The sequence below is a fragment of the Musa acuminata genome, chromosome BXJ1-10, assembly GCF_036884655.1.
Source record: "Musa acuminata AAA Group cultivar baxijiao chromosome BXJ1-10, Cavendish_Baxijiao_AAA, whole genome shotgun sequence".
NCBI lineage: Eukaryota > Viridiplantae > Streptophyta > Magnoliopsida > Zingiberales > Musaceae > Musa > Musa acuminata.
In genome coordinates, this window is record NC_088336.1 from 31,367,103 (window position 1) to 31,387,252 (window position 20,150).

Here is a 20,150-nt window from a genome sequence, read left to right on the forward strand (position 1 = left end):
GCATGATGAATTCTAGTGTCACTAACCAGTGTGCATGCACCCCAAGCCTGTCATGTTGCAGTCCTAATTTAAACCTGCTTAAGGTTAGGCGAGGAACTAACGGAGACTGACGAATTGCCATACTAATTATTTGCAACATAGATAAAAAGATTTTAAACGAATTCAACTAGTTTTTCAGCTCATTTGTTAAACTAAAAGCACTGCAAGTGGAGTTCCTGAATCAAATCATATTTAAATGTTGTCATCCATTCACTGGATGAGCAAACTCAGGAGAATCATGTACTTGTCTTCTGTCATATCCAGTATTCAGTATCAGCAGATGGAACATCAAGTTCTACAGAACTACATTTCAATATATTACTGTAAGATCTGACAGCAGACAATCAAACTAACTGGTAAAGCCTTTAAAAAGCAAGCTTGTTTACCTGGAGGTATCACCTCACGGTAACTTCGATGTTCCAATCATCAAGGCATATCAAGGTTGTTATATATGCAAACACCTTCCATACAGCTTAAAGAATGATTCATTACAGGTATATATATACACAATCTTTTTGAGCAAGCAGAGCTTCGTGCAAACACAAAACGAGTAACAAAAGAAACAAGTCTGAATAAGAATGTCCTCATCCCTGTTTACAATGACAAACCAGCAAGTTTAAGCAGCTAGGGGAATTTTCATTCACCAACTCCTGCACCTTAATTTCTTAATAATTAGCTTCTCCGTTATGCACACAGTCCCTTCATGGTTCTGTTCAGTTTCTCTCTTATTTTGTTAAGCACACAATTGGTGCTTGTGATAATCTAACCATTTCAGACGAAATCAAATGAAGCAGGATACTGAACCAATCTCCACTGACTGAATTTTCCCAAACCAGAAGTGATTGCTAGACAACTAACATGTGAACACCTTTCCTTGAGGCCAACAACCTTGATATGATCTGAATTCACAAATTCAAACAAAACGTGGAAGCTCCTCGAAATTTCATACTGTTTTACACTGCTGTGAGTATCATGATCTACCCTTTCCTGAGCTATCCACTACATGTATCTTCTGTCTGAGACCTTGGGCACTGGACATAGGTTTCTGCAATGGTTTCAAGGCAGCCATGATCTCAGAAAATGAGGGCCTTATCTTTGGGTCGCTGCAACATGCAAAACAAGTGAAGGCTTGGTTGAGATAATCCTATGACATCCCAAGCATTTGTAAGGATGATAAAATCAAAGCCAAATGGAACATATGGGTTGTATTGTATACATCATTAATATTTCATACTGATTCTGCATCCAGAGTATAGATTATGTGCATATATCTAAATCCTCAATCTTAAAGGGGCTTTAATATATTACCACAAGATCATAGATAACTAGAGATAATTAAATGTTTGTTAACTGAACATACGATAGTAAAAGATGAATATACCTTTAAGTTCCATGACTACGGCCAACTTGACAAACCATTAGATTATGTCAACCTGACACTAATTGTTTTAGAGTATTTGTACGAAGGCAAGTATATGTTATCAAAGCCTTGTAATAGAATAAGGGCAGGTGGGTGTGGGGGTGTGTGTGTGTTATCAGATCCAACCAATTCTATGTCATGACAATTGCAGATGTACTACGGATGATGAGCAAACTGCAGTTTATGCCACAAATTACATTCACCCAATAACATAACATGGACAAAATTAAATAATAAGATGATTTTGTGATTTTTTTTGTCATATCAGTTGTACTTGAGAAAGGAGTGAATTTTTCCCCCTTTTAGAAGGGAACCAACGTACTGGGCAATTAAAGAATAGCACAAGCCAAATATAAGCATTGATGAAATGAGGATTTTGAGACTAAGGAATAAAATCTCAAATACCAACTTGTACTGGTCCCTTCTCAAACTAGTATTCTCTGTAGGTATGGAATGATACTTCAATATAAGAAATAACTAAAAGTATTGGTGTACATATCTATGGATGGTATATTGTGTTTTAGTGCAGTATGGCTGGTTTGCTTGGTATACAACAATATCTGAATCATGGATTAGAATCTTAATCTGATACCGACAATGGTTGGCAGTTGGACCAGGTACGAGGTAGTGTATCAACATGGTATGGATCAGTTACCCCATCTAGAGAAGGAGAGGGAGAGGGAGAGAGAGCAAGAGAGAGGAGGAGGGGAGCGAATAAGTAAAGATATCTTCTATCATGACTACTCTAAATCTTTGTGTCAGTCACCCTATGAGGAATTTCATTGTCCAAGCCAAGGAGAGCGAAGAAGACACAAAAGAATCAGAAGAAAAAAGAAAGAGAGAATAAACATCAACATACCAACTGGTATCAGTCAAGTCAACAAAATATAAAAATCCAATCTGTAAGCATAGTACTTCAAGGTTTGTAGAGTGGCAGCATGACCCATGTTCATAGAACTTATGGTATGCTACATGTGCAAGGGACATTAGCCATTTAATCCTTTTTTTGAAGCCTTCAGGAAGGTTTTCTAATTGCCTTAGCAATTTGCCAATTCAAGTGAAACTCATATGTTTATTCTCAAAACAGAAACAACAAGATAAATATTTACTTCTCTTTTCAAAGTTAACCAGAGAAAATTTTTATAACCCTTTGTCCTCCATATCCAGAGCACTGGAAAGAGGAGGCAAAAAGTGGCAAACTTAACAATAGGTTGTAAGCTATGCCATAACCTGGTGTCTTATTAATGACATGCAATTCTTCCAAGTATATGATTATCCACCCTTTAGGAATCACCAATTTACTTGTTCCAAATTATCAAAAAATTGCAAATGGTGGATCATGAAAACTCACATATGCCAACACTTCTTTATAATTCCTGCTATGACAGGATCCATGTCATCTGGAATATCAAGACGACGATCTTGAAACCCGACAGCACCGACAACTTGCATAGGGTTCATCCCTTCCCAAGGTTGTTGCAAGGTACAGAGCTCCCACATTATGACCCCAAAGCTAAAAACATCACACCTGAATCGGAAAAAGAGAAGAAACAAGGAAAAGAATGCATGGTGTCATAAAAAGCCAAAAACTTGCATTCACACCAAGGAGAACTTACTTCTCATTTGAAGGTTCATTCCTTAGAACTTCTGGAGCCATCCACTCAGCCTGCAGCAAAGTAATATCTACGTAACCAATTTGTAAATTTCTACAACCAAACAGAAAGCACATGCAAGATCTAACATTCAAAAAGAAGACTTTGGTATCTGTTTTTTTAATGGGATAGAGAATTTAAGAAACAAATGTTATAAGAAGTGGCCACTTGCACCAAATTTGTGTGCTTAATGCCATTAAAGGTGGCAATGGCACCATATAGAGAATATGACTTCCTATGGTGCATTGGTTGCATAAGAACAGACCATTTGTTACATAGCGAACGTCATGTGAATGAAGCAAGTGCATGCCAACACAAAAATCAAGTCATATAGGAACTACATCACATGAAAATTTTCCTAAATAATGCCCTGAGACCTTCTCTTTATCATTTATGTGAGAGAGTACCAATGGCTGAGACCATGGATATGACAGCTCAATTGGTTCACCATATGAGACAGACAAAGAAATTCAAGTTCCTTCCATTTTCACCTCTTTAACGTCCACATTGTTGTACTCACATTTATGAATTACACGCAAATATCACTACTTATGCTTCTCAACCCTTAATCTCCATTTCTGCTCCTCTTTGTATGTGAAAGTAATGCTTCTTTTATTTATCTTCATTATTTGCTTTTCCTTCACCTTCTCTCTCCTCAGACTTTCACATTCACTTTATGATAGTAAATTTGTTTCCCATAATATTTGTATTTTGAATTTTCCCATGTTAAGATTGAACTGATCTACAGTATATCTGTAGCTTTTTTTCTTCTTTGAACTTTTTGAGAAATCCTTTAACCTTTACATAATTTTCAATATTTATAGTACACAAACTTTTTTTTTTTTTGCTTAAGCAGGAATTGTGTGTGCTTGGATACTGTTGCTCAAGAGATTGACTTATAGTGTCATCAATTAGTATTGGGCATAGAATAATGCAACAGGTGTCCATTTACCACTAATAATTATTAATTCTATTATTCTAATCACTGTGTGTCAAAAGATTTATTCAATTATAGATTTAGCACATTGTATTCTGACTCAAACATATCTGATTGACATTTATGATGCATCTTATAGATAATTTAATATAATAGAGATAATTATCTCCAGTTACTTTCCAATGACAATATGAATTGACAGATAACATTTGTGGTTTCATGAACAAACTCAACATAAATTCTACATAATTAGCACAAAGTACAGCCATAAAGAAACTAAGGATATCCCCAGTCAAAAGGCTTTCACAATCATACTAATTCATGTACTAAGACTACTAACTATTATATAATGATCACAGTGCAACTAGGAGATGAATTATACTTTCTTAGAGACTAAGTATGAGGAAAGAATATCATACTTATACACAGAGAGAACCTGCCCAAATTATGCAACAGTATGAAAAGGGAAAAAGGCAAAAACAAAGATAACTGTGTGCTCACCGTTCCAGCTGTTGACCTCGAAGAAAGGAATGTGTTGTGCTTCAAACGAGATAAACCAAAATCACAGACCTAGATCATTATCAAATAAGTAATCAGATTTGCATACCAAAATAATGGAAATGTATTAAAAGGCATAATTACAATAATATGCTATGTGCTTTAAACAAGGTTACCTTCACAACCCAGTTCTTGTCAACAAGAAGATTTGGAGACTTAAGATCACGGTGGACTATGACAGGAGTACAGTTGTGCAAATAATTCATTCCACGAGCCTGGTAACCCAAGCACAGGAAAAGGAATATTACAAACTTGGATTATTTGCAACTTTCAAAACTTGCCAAGACCCAAACAGAAATTAAGAGATGTAATCATACAATATCAAGAGCCATCCTCAAACGCCTCCTTTCATCTAGTTGATTATTGGGTCGGTGAATCAAACGGAACAAACTACCTCTGCAATGCATATTCTGTGCTTCAAAGTTCTAGTAAACATCAATACAATTAAAGATTGCTATGTAACATCAGAAGCTGCATAACACTAATAACTTGATGCAATGTCCAGTAGGAGGAAAGGAATCAAACATATATGGAAGAGTGAACTATCCATACAGTAAAGAAATTTCTCAAGTCGACATATATATATATATATATATATATATATATATAAACTGTGATATGAATACTATGTTCTTTCCCCTTATAGAAGGGCATCATGATAGAGGGTGAACCTTGGTGACGCAGCTAATTTGTTTTGCGACCTGGGTGCCTATTGTATTGGTCATGCAAATAGTCTCTCTTCTTACAGAAGACTGCATAAATTGACTCTCCTCATACCCCACATTAGCAAGAGCTTTTTGCATTGAGCCGCCATCCTTGCTTAGATGTTTACCATGGTAAGATATGCACATGTTCAAAAGAATGTATGTGAATATCCCCAGTAAAATTTAGGTTTGTTTCATTTCACATAATTGTGCAGGTATTTTTGCTGTTTACAGCACATTATCTAAATAAGGCAGATCATGTATTTCATGATGTGACATAGAAGCTTAGGTTTTCTGATGAGCTTGTATATGGCTTTCATCTACTACTGGAACCATCATGCTTGGTGGTGTCCATACTTTCATTACATACGAATTATCTTTCTTTGATTTCTTCAGGTGTGCTTGGCTCTGCAGTCCAGATTTTTGTTAACAAGTGTATCAAGCAAGTCAAGTATAAGTTTCAAAACTGAAAAATAGGGATATATTCAAATATGAAAAATTACATTTCCACTATGTTCCACCTTGAATATATCACCACCAACTGAGCTTGCTTGGACCATAGGCTAAAACTACATGGTACTATGCAACTCACATGCCTAGATACATGATTGGAAAGCTGCCCAAGCAGGGTAAGAACATGTCAATTAGGATAGATCGGCTCGTCAGACCATGTGTCCCCCATTTTTCCTGAAAACAACTAGCATCAGACAAAAGAAACTTGGAGTAATATCCTAGTTCTGGACTATGTAGGTCAAGTCCAGCCCCCTTTTTTTCATTATGGATGCTCCTTGCTCCATTCACATGGTTTCTGCTCCCAAGATCTAATGAAAATTTACAAGTAGCCTCCTATCTGAGACTAAACAGCAGAGCTTCGGCACCATGTCAAAAGCTGGACCCAACAAAAGAACCTCTGTAGTTGTAGGAGTAAGGCACTATATATTGGCGCTCCCCAAACCCCACATTGGCAAAAGCATTATGCACTCGATTGCCTGCTTTGTCTAAGATTTGAATTTTGAAGTTTACTTTTGTTTATGAATCAAATTGAAAACCAGACATTCATTGTGCTTCACTCTGTACGAGCTAAAAACTGTACATTTTATGCAATAAGAATTTTGGATCAGCAGTAGGATACACAGGCACCTTCCTAAATAGTTGGTGTACAGGAGTAATCTGCAAGTCTATGGTAATCATAGTAACTTTATCAATTTCTTGTATGATCAAAGAGTCAGAGGAATGAAATTGCCAACAAGTATGAAGTCTTAGCAGCTCTCATACAACTAAAATGTTGTAGAATAAACTCAACTAAGCACAAAATAAGTGATGCAGTAGAAAATGTTATTAAGTCAAAATGCATGTCAATAATGCACAACATATCATTCACGTGTGATTGGAGAGCCTAAAAAATTACACTATTTTGTGACATGCAATCACTCAGAAATTGAGAATAAAGAACATTAATAGTATAATTTTCACAGAGGAGTACCTATGGAGAAATTCTGTGACAATTGAAAGATTAGGCACATGAGTTACTGCTCCCATGAAGAGAACAACATTTGGATGTCGCAACCGTTTCATTATCCGCACCTTGAAACAAAAAATACGTAAATTACGTAACACCACAATAAATTTTCAACTAAATGCTAATAAACAATCGATGAGGAATCAGCCAAATTTTGCAAGAACAGCACTCAACAACACTTTCAACAAAGAAAAATAATGAAATATGTATTTTTCCTTACCATGAAATATCTCTACTAGAAATCATGACAATCCCAGGAGCAGTAAGAAGGAAGCAGCAAGATAATACAAAGTCAAACAACTGATGAGAAATAGTTTAGGCAGTAAGGTAAATTCTATGAAACAGAGGAGGAACACAATCTAACAGGACACTAGGGGTTAGCTTGCTCAGGCTACATCTTATTCTATCTTTCAATTATCAGATGATTAATGTGAGGAAATCTGAAATTTTCTTCCCTTGGGCTACATCTAAGGACAAGTCATTTCATTGTTTAAATTATGAGATCAAGGCATATTTTGGTTAATTGTTTAAATTACCAAAAATCTGATAATTGAAAAGATTTATGTTAAATGACAAGATATTTTTTGTAATTATAAATAAGAATAAGAGAGATGTATGAAACTACTTTAATTAAAATTAAGCTATTAACCTAAGAATAGACAAGGGTAATTGCTATATAAAAATTATAAGACAATTTTAAGGCTAACCATGCTTTATCAATCAAAGTGCCAGGAAGCTTTGAAAAATATAAACAGCTACTCTAGCCAAGATGAAAATGTTGAATTGCAAGTGAGTTTCTAGAAAGATAGAATAAGAAATATATTATTTGCAAAAAATTAAATTAGCCCCAAAAAAGGATAGAGAAAGAAAATCCATATATGTAAAAGTTCACATAAAACTCATCTTGTCCTACTTGGACGAGGTGAGTACACTAGGATAGTTAGGATGATAAGAGATAGAGGAAAACCTAATAAAACTTTTCTTGTAATAATAAAAAACAATTTGGCTGCTCTAAATTCCTTATAGTTAACTAGGGATATTGCCCAACAAAGAGCAATGACGGAAAAATATTCATATAGCTAACTCTAAATAGTTGGGACCAATATTTCATATATATCCAGTGTATCGACCAATATCTATGGGTGTGACCAAGGACCAGTATTTATGTAATTAATTTGTTTTAGTAATGTTTGTGGCATGTGTCGACATTCTACTTGTAATATTAGTATTGTAGTAGTTTGACAAAGTGTCAAAATCAAATCTAACTAGGATTTTAAACCTTAGTTGGAACATTATAAACTGTTTTTGCTATTACTAAGCAAGGATTCCGATTTTGCATAGTCTGCTATGTACTAGCTGATATTTGCCAATTCAGACAAATCAGGGTGTGGATCGCTTCTTTTCCAACGGTTTGGTCCCCTTATTTTAACCCACAGAGCAGCATGTGAGCTGTGAGTGTGCATGACTGTAGTAGTCGCCCACCTACCCCACAGGTCCGCTTGCTCATCAAGCGCCACCATCGGCTGCCAGCAAACCTCCCAAAACCTTGTCCTCCTTTTACTCCTCCCACCTCTGGACTGCCTAGGTCCTAACTACAGGTCTGTTTGCTCACCAAGTGCCAGCATCGAACCTCCTGGTACCTTTTTCATTCTCCTCCTTCCCTCCAAGTACATACCAGGTACAACGTCTTGGTCCCTTGGGACGAACCATACTCTTACCAATCAGGCAATGGACGGCACAGGTTCAGTATCTGAATATGCAATCCATATTATCGAATAGAATAAGCATGTTAGGAACATTTGCTTCGTCTAGGGTTTGGTTCCATTGGATTGTCCAGTTCTATTTCTAGCAATTTGGAAAATGACATCACAAAGATTGAAATGATATCCAAAAGCTCAACTAGTGAATAGGTTAAACTAAACCAATAATGACCATGTTCAAAGCTAGTTGCAAGTGTACACATTCTTAAACCATTATAAGTAATAACAGTTGGGAAGATTAGCAATAAAGCAAAAAGGATGTCTTCGTTCATTCTTGATCACTACCTTCAATAGCAAAACAAATCTGAGATAGTTACCTCACTTATAAATTCTTCAAGTGCGTCAGTAGAGATATCTTGATGCAAGAACCTTTTAACAGCAACTTCCTTTGTAGAGCAAAAGGAACTACATTAATATTGATACTAACAAAATTTAAACAGTATGTGTAAAAGAAAAAAAAAGTAAAGTGCTCAAAAGTTGGAAATGGAATTTGGAGTACAAATATTCTTTGTAAATTCTGGCAATAATGAAAAGAAATTCACTATTCCATATGATAAATTTCAGCAAAAGATCTAGAAGATATGCCATCTATGTGACATGAATTAATTTTCTTTGAGTATAGATATAGTATGACTAAATATTTGACTACAATATTAATTTCAAGAGTGTGCAGAAAGTTCTCTTGCTAATCAAAAAAAAAAAAGAAACAAATATTACATATTTGTATATATGGGAAATGGTTGGTCCTTCAATGTTGATATGTGTCTTCTAGCCTTGAAGATGTTAGTAGCAAAGCTCAAGATTTTTCATATTGATGAAATTAGAAATTTTAATATGTTGACTGCTCGACATGACCGACATGTTTCTAGCATTAACCAAACAAGCAAACAGTTGACCTGGCCATAGTACAAAGTAAGCAGCATCCGCACTGCACATCACAGCATGGTAGGACTCAACAAAATGCCATCCGAAAACCCAATCCTTGGTAAGCCTTCACCTTTGTTATTAATAGTTATTTCATTGCTGTCACTTGATTATGATTTACTTTCCCCAAAACATATTTGTGGTCCAAGATATAAAAAAAACAAGTTCAGTAGGATTAATTTTAGACTTGAGTGGTTGAGACATATATTAGAAATTAAAGATTTAGATTCAGTAGAAATAGAATTTTGGAAATACTAAGAGATTAGCTGAGAGTGTAGTTTTTGCATAGTTTTTGAAATAGTTTATAATTCCTAAAATTCTAAACTTGAATAGTTTTTCTAATTAGTAAGTGTGCAACTTCCTTGTCCCAACTCAATCCCGATCAAAATTATCACAACCCACAAAAGGAGACACTTAAGGTACAGAAAGTGAACAAAATCGTTAAAATTTTTGGTAGGAAGTACTCAAATTTATCCTACTGTTGGATTTATAAACATATATACTGACAATTAATGTAGAGAAACAACAAAAAAAAAACTTTAAAGAAAAGAAATACTCACTGTCCCATGCCAATCTCCCCGATACACCTCTCCGAAAGAACCTACGCAGGAAGAGAACATCCAATAAAGAAGAGGATTAATTTCTCAAAACAAAGTCATAAATTAATTTGCATGAATTTTTATTTCTTGATACAACATTTAAGAAAACAAGCTAAAGATATCATCTAATATCAACAATTAATACAAGTCTCACAGGAAACATACCAAGCCCTATCCGCTCACCAAGAATAATGTCTTCCCATGCTATTTCAAAATCCACAACATCATGTAAAGCATTTTCAGATTTTGTACTTTCTGTTCCAGTTGATTTATCAGAACTTCGATCCATTTCTTGATTAGAATCACTTGCCATTTCCTTCATATAAATATCATCATGACCTGGACAATTTCCTTGCTGCTCATTGCCAGGGATGCTATCATTGTTTGGGGTCAAATTTGTGTCAGAACATCCAGATAGCATCAGGGCAGAAGGTTCTAATTGTTCATACTGCCTGCTCACTGCAGCAGTTGTGGCTACAACTGCCGCAGCAGTAGCAGTGGCTGCAGCAGCTACAGGAACTTCCAAGTTCATGTCGGTGTTTGATTTTGCTGCAGCAACAACCATTGAAGATGCAACAACAGCAGCTGTTGCTGCAGCAGCAGCAACAGGCATGTGTCTTATAAGCTGCAATGGAGCCTCTGGTGGCAAATGTTCATCAGAAACTTCAGATAGAGATGGAGTGTTAATTGCTTCTCCAGAATCAACAGAGCCACAAAGGCTAAATCCCTCAACAGGTTTAGTCGCATCCATCTGCGACCTAGCAAGAACCATTTTCTGCCTGAGCATAAGGCTAGGGAGATGAGGCAAAAGGGGACCATGACGGCCATCACTTTCGGTTTTCTGTTTCAATTCATTCTTAAGCATCTTTGTTTCATCTTTGTCTTCAATTAAATGTGTTTCTTCAATCACCGAAGTTTCTGCTTCTACAGTACAGATCTCTGTGAACAAGTTAGGGGGTGCAGCGACACCACTTTCCAACAACACATCATGCAGCTTCTGAGCTAATTTGGGATTCTCTTTAGCAGCATTAATCATGTATTCAGAAACATCCTGTACCTTCATCCTGTGGACGGTTGAAGAACTAATGCCTTCTGTCCAAGAAGGTGATCTTGTAATTTTAGATACGTGTTTTGGTCTAACAGATGCTTCTGGAGTTTTTACCATGACATTATTGCCAATAGTTGTGGATTCATCAGGAATATTCATATTCTTTTGCATGCAACTGTTGTTTGAGGATCTCCAAAGAGAACTAGAATTTTGATTTTCTTGCAGACTCAACTGACATGACATAACACCAGCAGTACTTGGAGCTTCAAAATAGCCAGACACAGAGCTTTTGTCAAAAGGCTCATTCTCAGTACATCTGGCAGAGTTTGTCACCTCTCTATTAGATGTGGTCATATGTGCATGGTTTCCTACTTCTGTGAAAGGCTTAACTGTGATGCTAGCTTCAGATTCAGTGGCCAGTCCTGCACCATCTGATGGTATAAGAGTACCAGGTTCTGACATCAAATCAACAATATATTCCCTGTAATGGAAAATACTAAACTTGTCATATTTTATTATCAACAAACATAGGAATTTAGAAGCACCTGTCTCTTATCCTGGATGCTGAATTGAGTAAAAGAATGCTGAGAAATAGTATCAGCAAAAAAAGAAGTTAATCATCACAAATACATGTACCTTCCATCATTAAGTTTCACAATGACCAAAGCACCATCATCTGATCCAGTATATTGCTTCCCTTTCACCAACCGACAAGGAATGCCCTGACTATCAGCTAATACCTACATAGATGTATTAAATATCAATTGACCAGTAAAACAAATTTATTTTGTACTGGCTCTTCAAAAGACAACCACAATATGTGTAACGATCTATTTATCATACTTAAAAATAAAGAATAATTAGGTTTATTATTGACAGATTTCTCCAAGTTCCCATATTAAATAAAAGCTAAATCAATGTGTAAAACATTGAAAGTTAGTCATTTATACTAAGTCCATTGGTTACATTTTTTCCTGTTAAACGTTTGTTCCTACACATTTGCTTATAAAAATCATTTGAGGCCATATAGCAAACAAATAGTGAGTACCAAAAAGTAGACAATCCATCTGGCATCTTTAGTCAAATGGTGAGGAAAAAAGAATCACCAATTTTAAAACAAGACAAATAATAAACTATCACAAAAAATAGGTTGAAGGTGTTTGATGCAAGCAAGTCTTTGATTTGTACATTCACACCAGGTCGCAACATCTAAATTCTGCTGGTTGAACATCTCAATTGGTGTGACTAGACACAGTAACTTCATATATATGTAATATATATATACACACACACATATACATGCATACATATATATATATACATATACATACATACATATATATACATGTATGTATGTATATATACATATACATATACATGTATGTATGTAGATACACATATATATGTATACACGCACGCGCACACACACACATATGGACAGTTAAATAGAAAGATCTACCATCAAGGTCCAGCTATATGACACCATTCATTTCATCAATGTGCAGCTTCCTAACATGAAATGACAAACAATAATTTCTGTAATGACCCTATGAATAAGAAGATCCAAATCTAAGGGAATGTTACAGAAAGAAAAGAAGCCACTATAAGAAAATGTGAAGATTTACTTGGTATTTAAAATCAAATGGAACATCATATCTGATGACAGAATAAGAAAAATATATCATAAGGTAAGACTTTGATGAACTTACAAAACCAATGATGACCATGTTGTGCCAGTTATACTTGTCCAATAACCTATCAGATTATAAATAATTAGCAAAAGTGAAGGTCTCAGACTGACATGGCCTATATCTTATAAAAGTAAGTCACAGAATTCATAGACAAGAAATATCTATTCTGACAGCTAGCCTCTATTGCCAGTTTCCCACTTCTTTGGAGCCACGTAGCTTTCCTCTCCCTAGTCATGAAAAATAACTAAATCGATAGTGCTAATATCCAAAATGCTAGATCTGAAAAATGTCCACTTAACTATCTCATACGCTCTACATCCTGTTTAGCCATGGTTCATGTGATTTGCTCATTCCACCACTACGGACCACGTATATGGCGCGGCTATATATTTAACCCCATTTGATGAAGCAGCTGTCATACACAGAAAAGCAAAATGATAGCCCACAAGTATGTGCCTGCATGGACTATCTTTGATTGATTTTCTTCAGTAGAAAAAAAATATATGCTTGTCCTGGACAATGTTGATACAACAGTATAATTGTGGAATACAAAGGGTTCAATAGCAAGATGGTTAGTCAACTTTATATGGACAAGAAGTTTAGAGATCAGCTGCGAAGAATCCAAGAACAGAAATAATAGTGTTGCCAACAAGTCCAATATGCATGAACAATGAAACACAAATCAGAAAACATACTAGTGCTTAGGTGTCCCTTGCATTAGCATAGACAGTAATGGAGTCATTGACGAGTTCAAAAAAGGTTGCACAACAATTACATTAGAAAGCCACTTAAATACATCAGCTAGAATCGAGCAAAATTTATAATCATCCAAAAGAGACCAATAAGGTGAATCACCGAAATCAAGCAACAAAGTTTACTGCCAATTTATTGCAACAATCATGGAACATTATGTTTGAGCATCAATTACTCCATGTCAATTTGCAAATTATATGGACCATAATGTCTGAGCAGCACCATTAAGTAATTGCTTTATGATTAAATTGACAGTATAAAAGGTAGAGTTGTTAACCTTAAACATTAATGCACGATGACGAGCCAGACCAATAGTCAGATGGCCAAGTGGCAGCACAATGTTTCCAACACTTGCTCTTAGGTAGTTTCTAAGGTTATGATATGACTTCAACATACTATCAGGATCAGAAACTTTTCCACCCATGTAGTTGGCAACTAAAATGGCAACATTCTGTGCCAACACATTGTCAGGAGAATCTGAAGATGCTGACCTCACTTTTGAAGCCATTAATGACACTTTCTGCTCAAATCTGACAAGGTCAGCATCTTCAGTTTTATTTACCAATACAGCTTCCCAACTGATATTATCAGAGACTGGTGTTCCTTGCAAATCAGTTAGAGAAGGCATTTCTAAAGACGTAGACTCAACCAATATGCCATAGAGATCATAGAAACCATCCAAGATCTTGTCATCATAGCCAAGAGCATTATAATTCTGTGAAGCACAAAGAGATATAGGGATGAGAAACGATAGGAGAAGTTAAATAATACAACTACATAGAGAAATTGAAAATTTGATATCAGTTGCATTTACCAGACATACATTATACATTATACAGGATCAACAATAACAAAATAACAGCACCTTGATTGAAATTTCTTAGGAGCTTTTACCTCAAGACATCGCATAATGCCAGCAGAGATTCACAATCACATTGTTGATACCATTCCTGTGACACATACGTGGTCACAATGTGGGGCACATTCATGTGACATGTTGAATCGGTACAACACTAAACTAAAACTACAGGACTTGCTGAAATGGGTGAGATTTAGAATCCAATCTATTTCCATGGTTCCTACCATTTTTTCTTTGAGAGAATTAATTGACAAGACAATCACTTAACTGTAGAATCTGAACTACGTACCCCTAACTTATCCACTCTTAGTATGCACTATGTCAGTGGCTCGAGGCTTACAATAACTATTAGATGTCATGATTCCACTGCTTTATGGTCAAAGTTGCAGGTTTCTATTTTCTTCACCTTTGTTTCTCTCTTTTTCTCACCTCCCTTATTCCTCACTTTCATGCTCCTTTTTCTCTTTTGAGGATGTAAAATAGGCTGTAATAGGTAAAATCAGATGATTTTATTTAAGCTCAATTAATTCTAGTCAGTTGCACCAGATTTTTGGCTACAAGTCCAAGAAATCAACAAAAAGTCTCAATAGTTACCTATAGGAATCGGCAGACACCAAAACTATGCTTATTTCCTAAAATCCATTAGCATAATCTTTTTATTTAAAATGAATTTAGTAGGGATTGTCTATTTTGTCATTTTGGTCTTATTTTTTTATTAACTACTATTTATGTTTAGGTGACTTTTTTCTTCTAAATCATATGCATGATAATTATTTAAGTGGTGCGATACAAAGCTAAAACTATAGAACATGTTGAATAGGTGAGAATGAATATCTAAGTTCATTTCCATTGTTTCTGTGTGTTTTCTTTCTCTTGAGAGAATTGGTCAAGAAGACAATCATCAAAATGCTTCTTAGAATCTTTATGGCTATTGAAAGTGGCCATGATAGAAGGTGCTAGCGAGCTTAGCTAGTAAATGCTTTGTCCTGAAATTAAAACTAGGCCTACACCACTTACCCTTTACAAAAGAAAAAAAAAAGGTGCCCATGCTTTGATCAAGTGATGCAGAAGATTGAAGGAGTGCTACAAAAAGCAAGCGTCCTTTCTTTATGTGTGATATTCTTCCGATCTCCGATCTCTGGACTAAGTTACATATTCCTAACTTATCCAACCCTAGTATCCACCAAGTTTGTTTAGAGATCTACATGACTTTAACCTCTGATTCCTTCCACCCAACAATAATATTAAACTCCTCTACCATTTAGATCCCTTGTTAATCTAGCTTTTGTTGTTATTTTGCTCGTTTTGGTAGTGTTTGCTCAATGCAGGTATAACTTGCAAGCTAGGAGTCAAGAATTAAAATTAAACATGAAGACTGAGACCGTGACTCCACTGCCATTGTTTCCCTTTCCTTCTGCAAGGAACTGTTCCAGTAGTGTTACAGTTGTCCGATAGGGTTTAATTTATGATGCCTTGATCAGAATTGTTGAACCATCATCGGAAGAATGATGATTGTCATTCAATATAGCATTTAAGAAAAATGAAGCATGCTTAAAGGAAGCTCCTACGGATTAGTTTAACTTGAATAACAAAACTATTAATTGAAAATAGCAAAATCTTTGATTAACTAGTCAATTATGACCGATCTCTGAAGTACCAAAGTAGAAACGGTGAGAATGCTATACAAAATGTTTTCTAGCAAAGGAAAATAGCCATGACAAATCAATAAGTGAATTGGAACAAATCACCAGACACGAATACTATTGTAAATATGGGCCCCAAAAGCACCAAAACTGGACTATTTCAGCTATAGATGCAGCAATGTTCTGATAAACTAACATTATCAAAATAATAACGCCAAAATGATAAGCAATTAGACAGAATAAGGAGATTAAGAGCTTGAGGATGCATAACCCAGTATCTGTAAGCAATAATTTCAGCAGGGGAGTTCTCAGGCGGGCAAGAGCCCAAACTAATCTGCTTCACGGCCTCGATTTGAGCCGCCTCCGGATCCTCTCTGGCACTCAACTCCAGAGCGAGCTGGATTTGGTACTCCTCGTCCATCTCCGGGACTGTCGGCTTGCTCAACGTGGAACCCCTCATCGCCGAGTCAACCACAGCTTCCGAAGCGGACGAGGAGACCGTACTCGGGCCTTCCCTCGGCTCCACTCTCTGTGCGGCAACTAAGGACGACGAAGAGGAGGCTGAAGAGGAGGACGAGGAGGGAGGGGTGAAAGAGTGCTTGCTGGAGACGGAATTCAACCAGCTGGTGAGGCTGGAGAGGGGCTTCTGATCGGGGTGGGCGTGGGGGACCTTGACGGCACCTTTGACCGGGGAGGAGGAGGGGGAGGCGGAGGCATCCGCGTCTTCCGTGTGGCTCGCCACGATGTGAAGCTTCTTGAGGATGTTCTTCATGCTATGCGCCCCTTCGATCCTCTCATCAGCGACCTGCCCCCTTCCTTTTTCTCGATCGCAACGGAGCGATCACGATTCCTGATTCGATTTCTCTTCCTCGTTCGATCTCACGGGGGATCGGACGCAGGCAGCAGCAGTAGCACAGCAGCAGACGACCAAAGGTGGGGGGGAGGGAGTAGGCTGGCCAGCGCAAAAGAGGTCGAGCCAGTGGGAGCCGTCGGGGCCGACAGTGTACCACCGAGACAAATTCCGCTACGCATTGTCCTTCTCACCACGAAGCTACCAGCGTGTTGGTTGGTCAAATTATCCGGGTCCCAACATGCGGGGCCACAAACAAAAGCCGAGTATTCTCGCAGGAGAGGGTACGGTTAGATACTTTGAATTATTCCCCCTTTTTTTAATTGCTGCCCGCGGGATTAGGTGCTTGGGATCTCACGCTGCCGTTGGATCGGTGACAGTTGGGCCCCGCGACACGATCCGACGGTTGTACGAGTTGTGGCACCAGTCTCTGTTGCCTCATGCGCGTTTCAGCTTCAGACTAGTTTAGATCGGAACGGACAAATGTACTTAATATTTTAATCGAGTGCATCGGCACAAGTCGTTCGTCGACTCTGTACGACTTACTAATTCTTCGGCTACATTACATCGACGAAGGGATCGACTTCATCTCAAATCAGACTTGACTGTTATGATCCATCGGTAAGAACTGAGATAAACAAACATATGATCGATGGGAAATATGTGCGATCACCGATTGCAGATGATGCCAACGCGTAGGGTCAACCTCCTTCATAACCAGATTGGACCACCTGCTAACAACGAAGAACCAACTTCATAATTATATTTAGAAACAATATAAATTTAGAATCTACAAGTCTTTTTATTTTTCAGATTTTATATATAATGAAAAGCAATGTAATGAAGGGGTAGCTTTCCTGACTGCGTTACGTAAGGTTAACGGTTGATGAATCATTAATGTGGTTGCCACGTAAGCATAAGACCAAGTGTGGGTAAGTGAGCATTATGGACACCCTTGAAACGATCGATGTGGTGGAATATTAACCATGTATTTATTTATTTATTTATTTATTTAAGTAAAGTATATTATTCTTGTAGAGTATATTACTTTAAGGAGAGGGTGTAATATGCCCATAAAATTCAAAGCGTAAGAGACTAGTAATCTTTGGTTCCGGTAATGTCTATCGATTTATTTGCTATCCTATGATAAAACACCACATAATGTTTTCTTGACTCGATGAGCTGTCATCTCATATTTTGTCATTCTAAGCACCATCAATCGCTAAAATATGATTCCCAAAACAGCAAAAAAGAGAGTGAGAATGCAAAATAAGCAACCAGAATACGTTTTATTTATTGATTTAATGATAACATTATCACAAACCCAACTCTTATTAATAATTATAAAATCGATATTGAAGTCGGATTCTCTTTGATGGTAGCTTTCAAGGGAAGACGCACGATCCGTGTGCTGCAAAAAAAAAAAATAATAATAATAAAGATATGAATTATATTTTATATCTACTATTCTACGTGATATAAAAATGACACATCACTTACAAGGATCTGAAACGGTGGTTATGGTGTTGCTGCCAAAGTTACACGCCGAAGGTTGGGACTGATGCGACTTGTAGTATAGATTATAGACGACGGAAACGTGCTCGACTACTGTGTTAGGCTCGTAACATGCACCGCCGGGTTGAATGGAGTGACAATCAACACCACCACCGCACAGATTATCGAGGTCCTTTTGAAGTGTCGCTGGATTCGCAAGGGGGTTTGCTATGCACCACGTACGAGCCTAACAAGTAATAATAATAAACACATCACATATACATCAGTAACATGAAGGACTTATATAAGAGAATAAAAGCAGGTACTAGGAAACTAGTCGACTTACTACTCCGCGGTTTATTCCAACGTCGCTAGACTCTATAGAGAGAAAAAAAAAAATTAAAGGAGATCGATTGATCGATCGATCGTATTAGAAATATTTTGAATATTATATGTGAAGTAGGATGGATTTAGAGGAACTAGTAGTGATGGACGTACCTGTGCGGATCATTGCACTCATGAGGACGATCAAGGCGATGAGTCCATAGGAGGATAGTGTTTTTGCCATGACCATTTTGTTTTCGGAACTACTTCTCGGTGTCCAATACTTGTGTTAGTAAAGTCACATTCGAGAGGCTTTATAGTGAATGCGGTGGTCCACATGATCGGAAGGGTAAATGCACCTGTTGATATTGTGATATAATTCATTATACGTAATATATAAGATGCGCTTTAATAATGGATATGTTCACTGTATATAATACTACTTTACATTTCTTATTTCCTTATTGTTTATCATAAGGTTTGGTGCATCCAACATAAAAGATATGCTCCAAAAAAAAAAAAATACAATGAAATTGGTATAATCTCACGATGACCACATTCAACGCTACGCGTTCAATGATGTCTCCGTTCGATGTGACTTTTGGAGCTAGAAGGAAAGCCTAATGTCACAAGAATGTCTACGTACTAACCCTCTCAATAAATGACTAAGCAAAGAGACTCTACCTCTAATCCATAGTGCTTTCACTTTCGAGCGCAGTAATCACTCCCTTTTCGCATAGATGCATCCATCTCGACATAAGTGTCGCCACATTTATGGCTATTGAATGCCATCTACTTATCCTTATTAAAGTATTCTTAAATCTCACCTAGTAGGTGTATACGCTACTAGGCATAATGTAAACTGTTGCTCTATTCTTGTCTCAACTAGCACAACAAATGACACTATCATCCTAGTCACGATCAATACTTCAATCATCATCAGCTCTATCATCCGTCAAGATCTCTCTTCTCGTCGTGATGCTAACATCTTGAGATCAGCCAAGACTTAGTAGAACCACCGATCAAAGGAGTGCCTCACTCCTCAACCATATAATTCAGCACACCGCCACACCACTGTTCTACTTTACTCGAATATGAGACTAAGTTAGCGGATTTAATAGATTGCTCCCTCAAGATTCAAGTATGGCAAATGGATCAATGCTTAAAAGAGATGCAGCAAGAGTTTTGACAATCCAAAGGAGAAAGAAAACCCAATCGATCCTACCTTCGGTCAATCTCATTCACTCAAAATATTTAGGAGGAACCAATCTCAATGAATTTTCGTCTCCCATCGTTAGAGGCTTTTGATAACAACATCAACTCGATAGAGCATATTGCCACCTTTCGCGTCTAAATATCATTGTTGGGCACCTTAG

At 37.0% G+C, this 20,150-nt stretch overlaps 1 protein-coding gene across 4 annotated transcripts; it reads right to left on the reverse strand.

The window, feature by feature from the left end:
- Positions 1-506: 506 nt before the first annotated feature.
- Positions 507-17,071, reverse strand: LOC135596183 (probable serine/threonine-protein kinase SIS8). 4 transcript variants are annotated; one of them, XM_065088135.1, is made up of 13 exons: positions 16,378-17,068; positions 13,882-14,319; positions 11,797-11,900; positions 10,278-11,641; positions 10,074-10,114; positions 8,907-8,975; positions 6,794-6,894; positions 4,924-5,002; positions 4,723-4,821; positions 4,550-4,618; positions 3,076-3,125; positions 2,811-2,987; positions 507-1,142 (listed from the first exon to the last, which is right to left on the reverse strand). In XM_065088135.1, exons 1-13 carry the CDS (start codon positions 16,876-16,878, stop codon positions 1,010-1,012), a joined length of 3,225 nt encoding a protein of 1,074 aa, XP_064944207.1. In that variant the 5' UTR covers positions 16,879-17,068; the 3' UTR covers positions 507-1,009. The 4 variants fall into 4 exon arrangements, 2 of the variants coding, with proteins under 2 accessions (XP_064944207.1, XP_064944208.1); XM_065088136.1 differs by lacking the exon at positions 13,882-14,319; XR_010480846.1 differs by lacking the exons at positions 507-1,142; positions 2,811-2,987; positions 3,076-3,125; positions 4,550-4,618 and having other exon boundaries at positions 4,924-5,016; positions 16,378-17,071.
- Between the last annotated feature and the right edge of the window lie 3,079 nt (positions 17,072-20,150).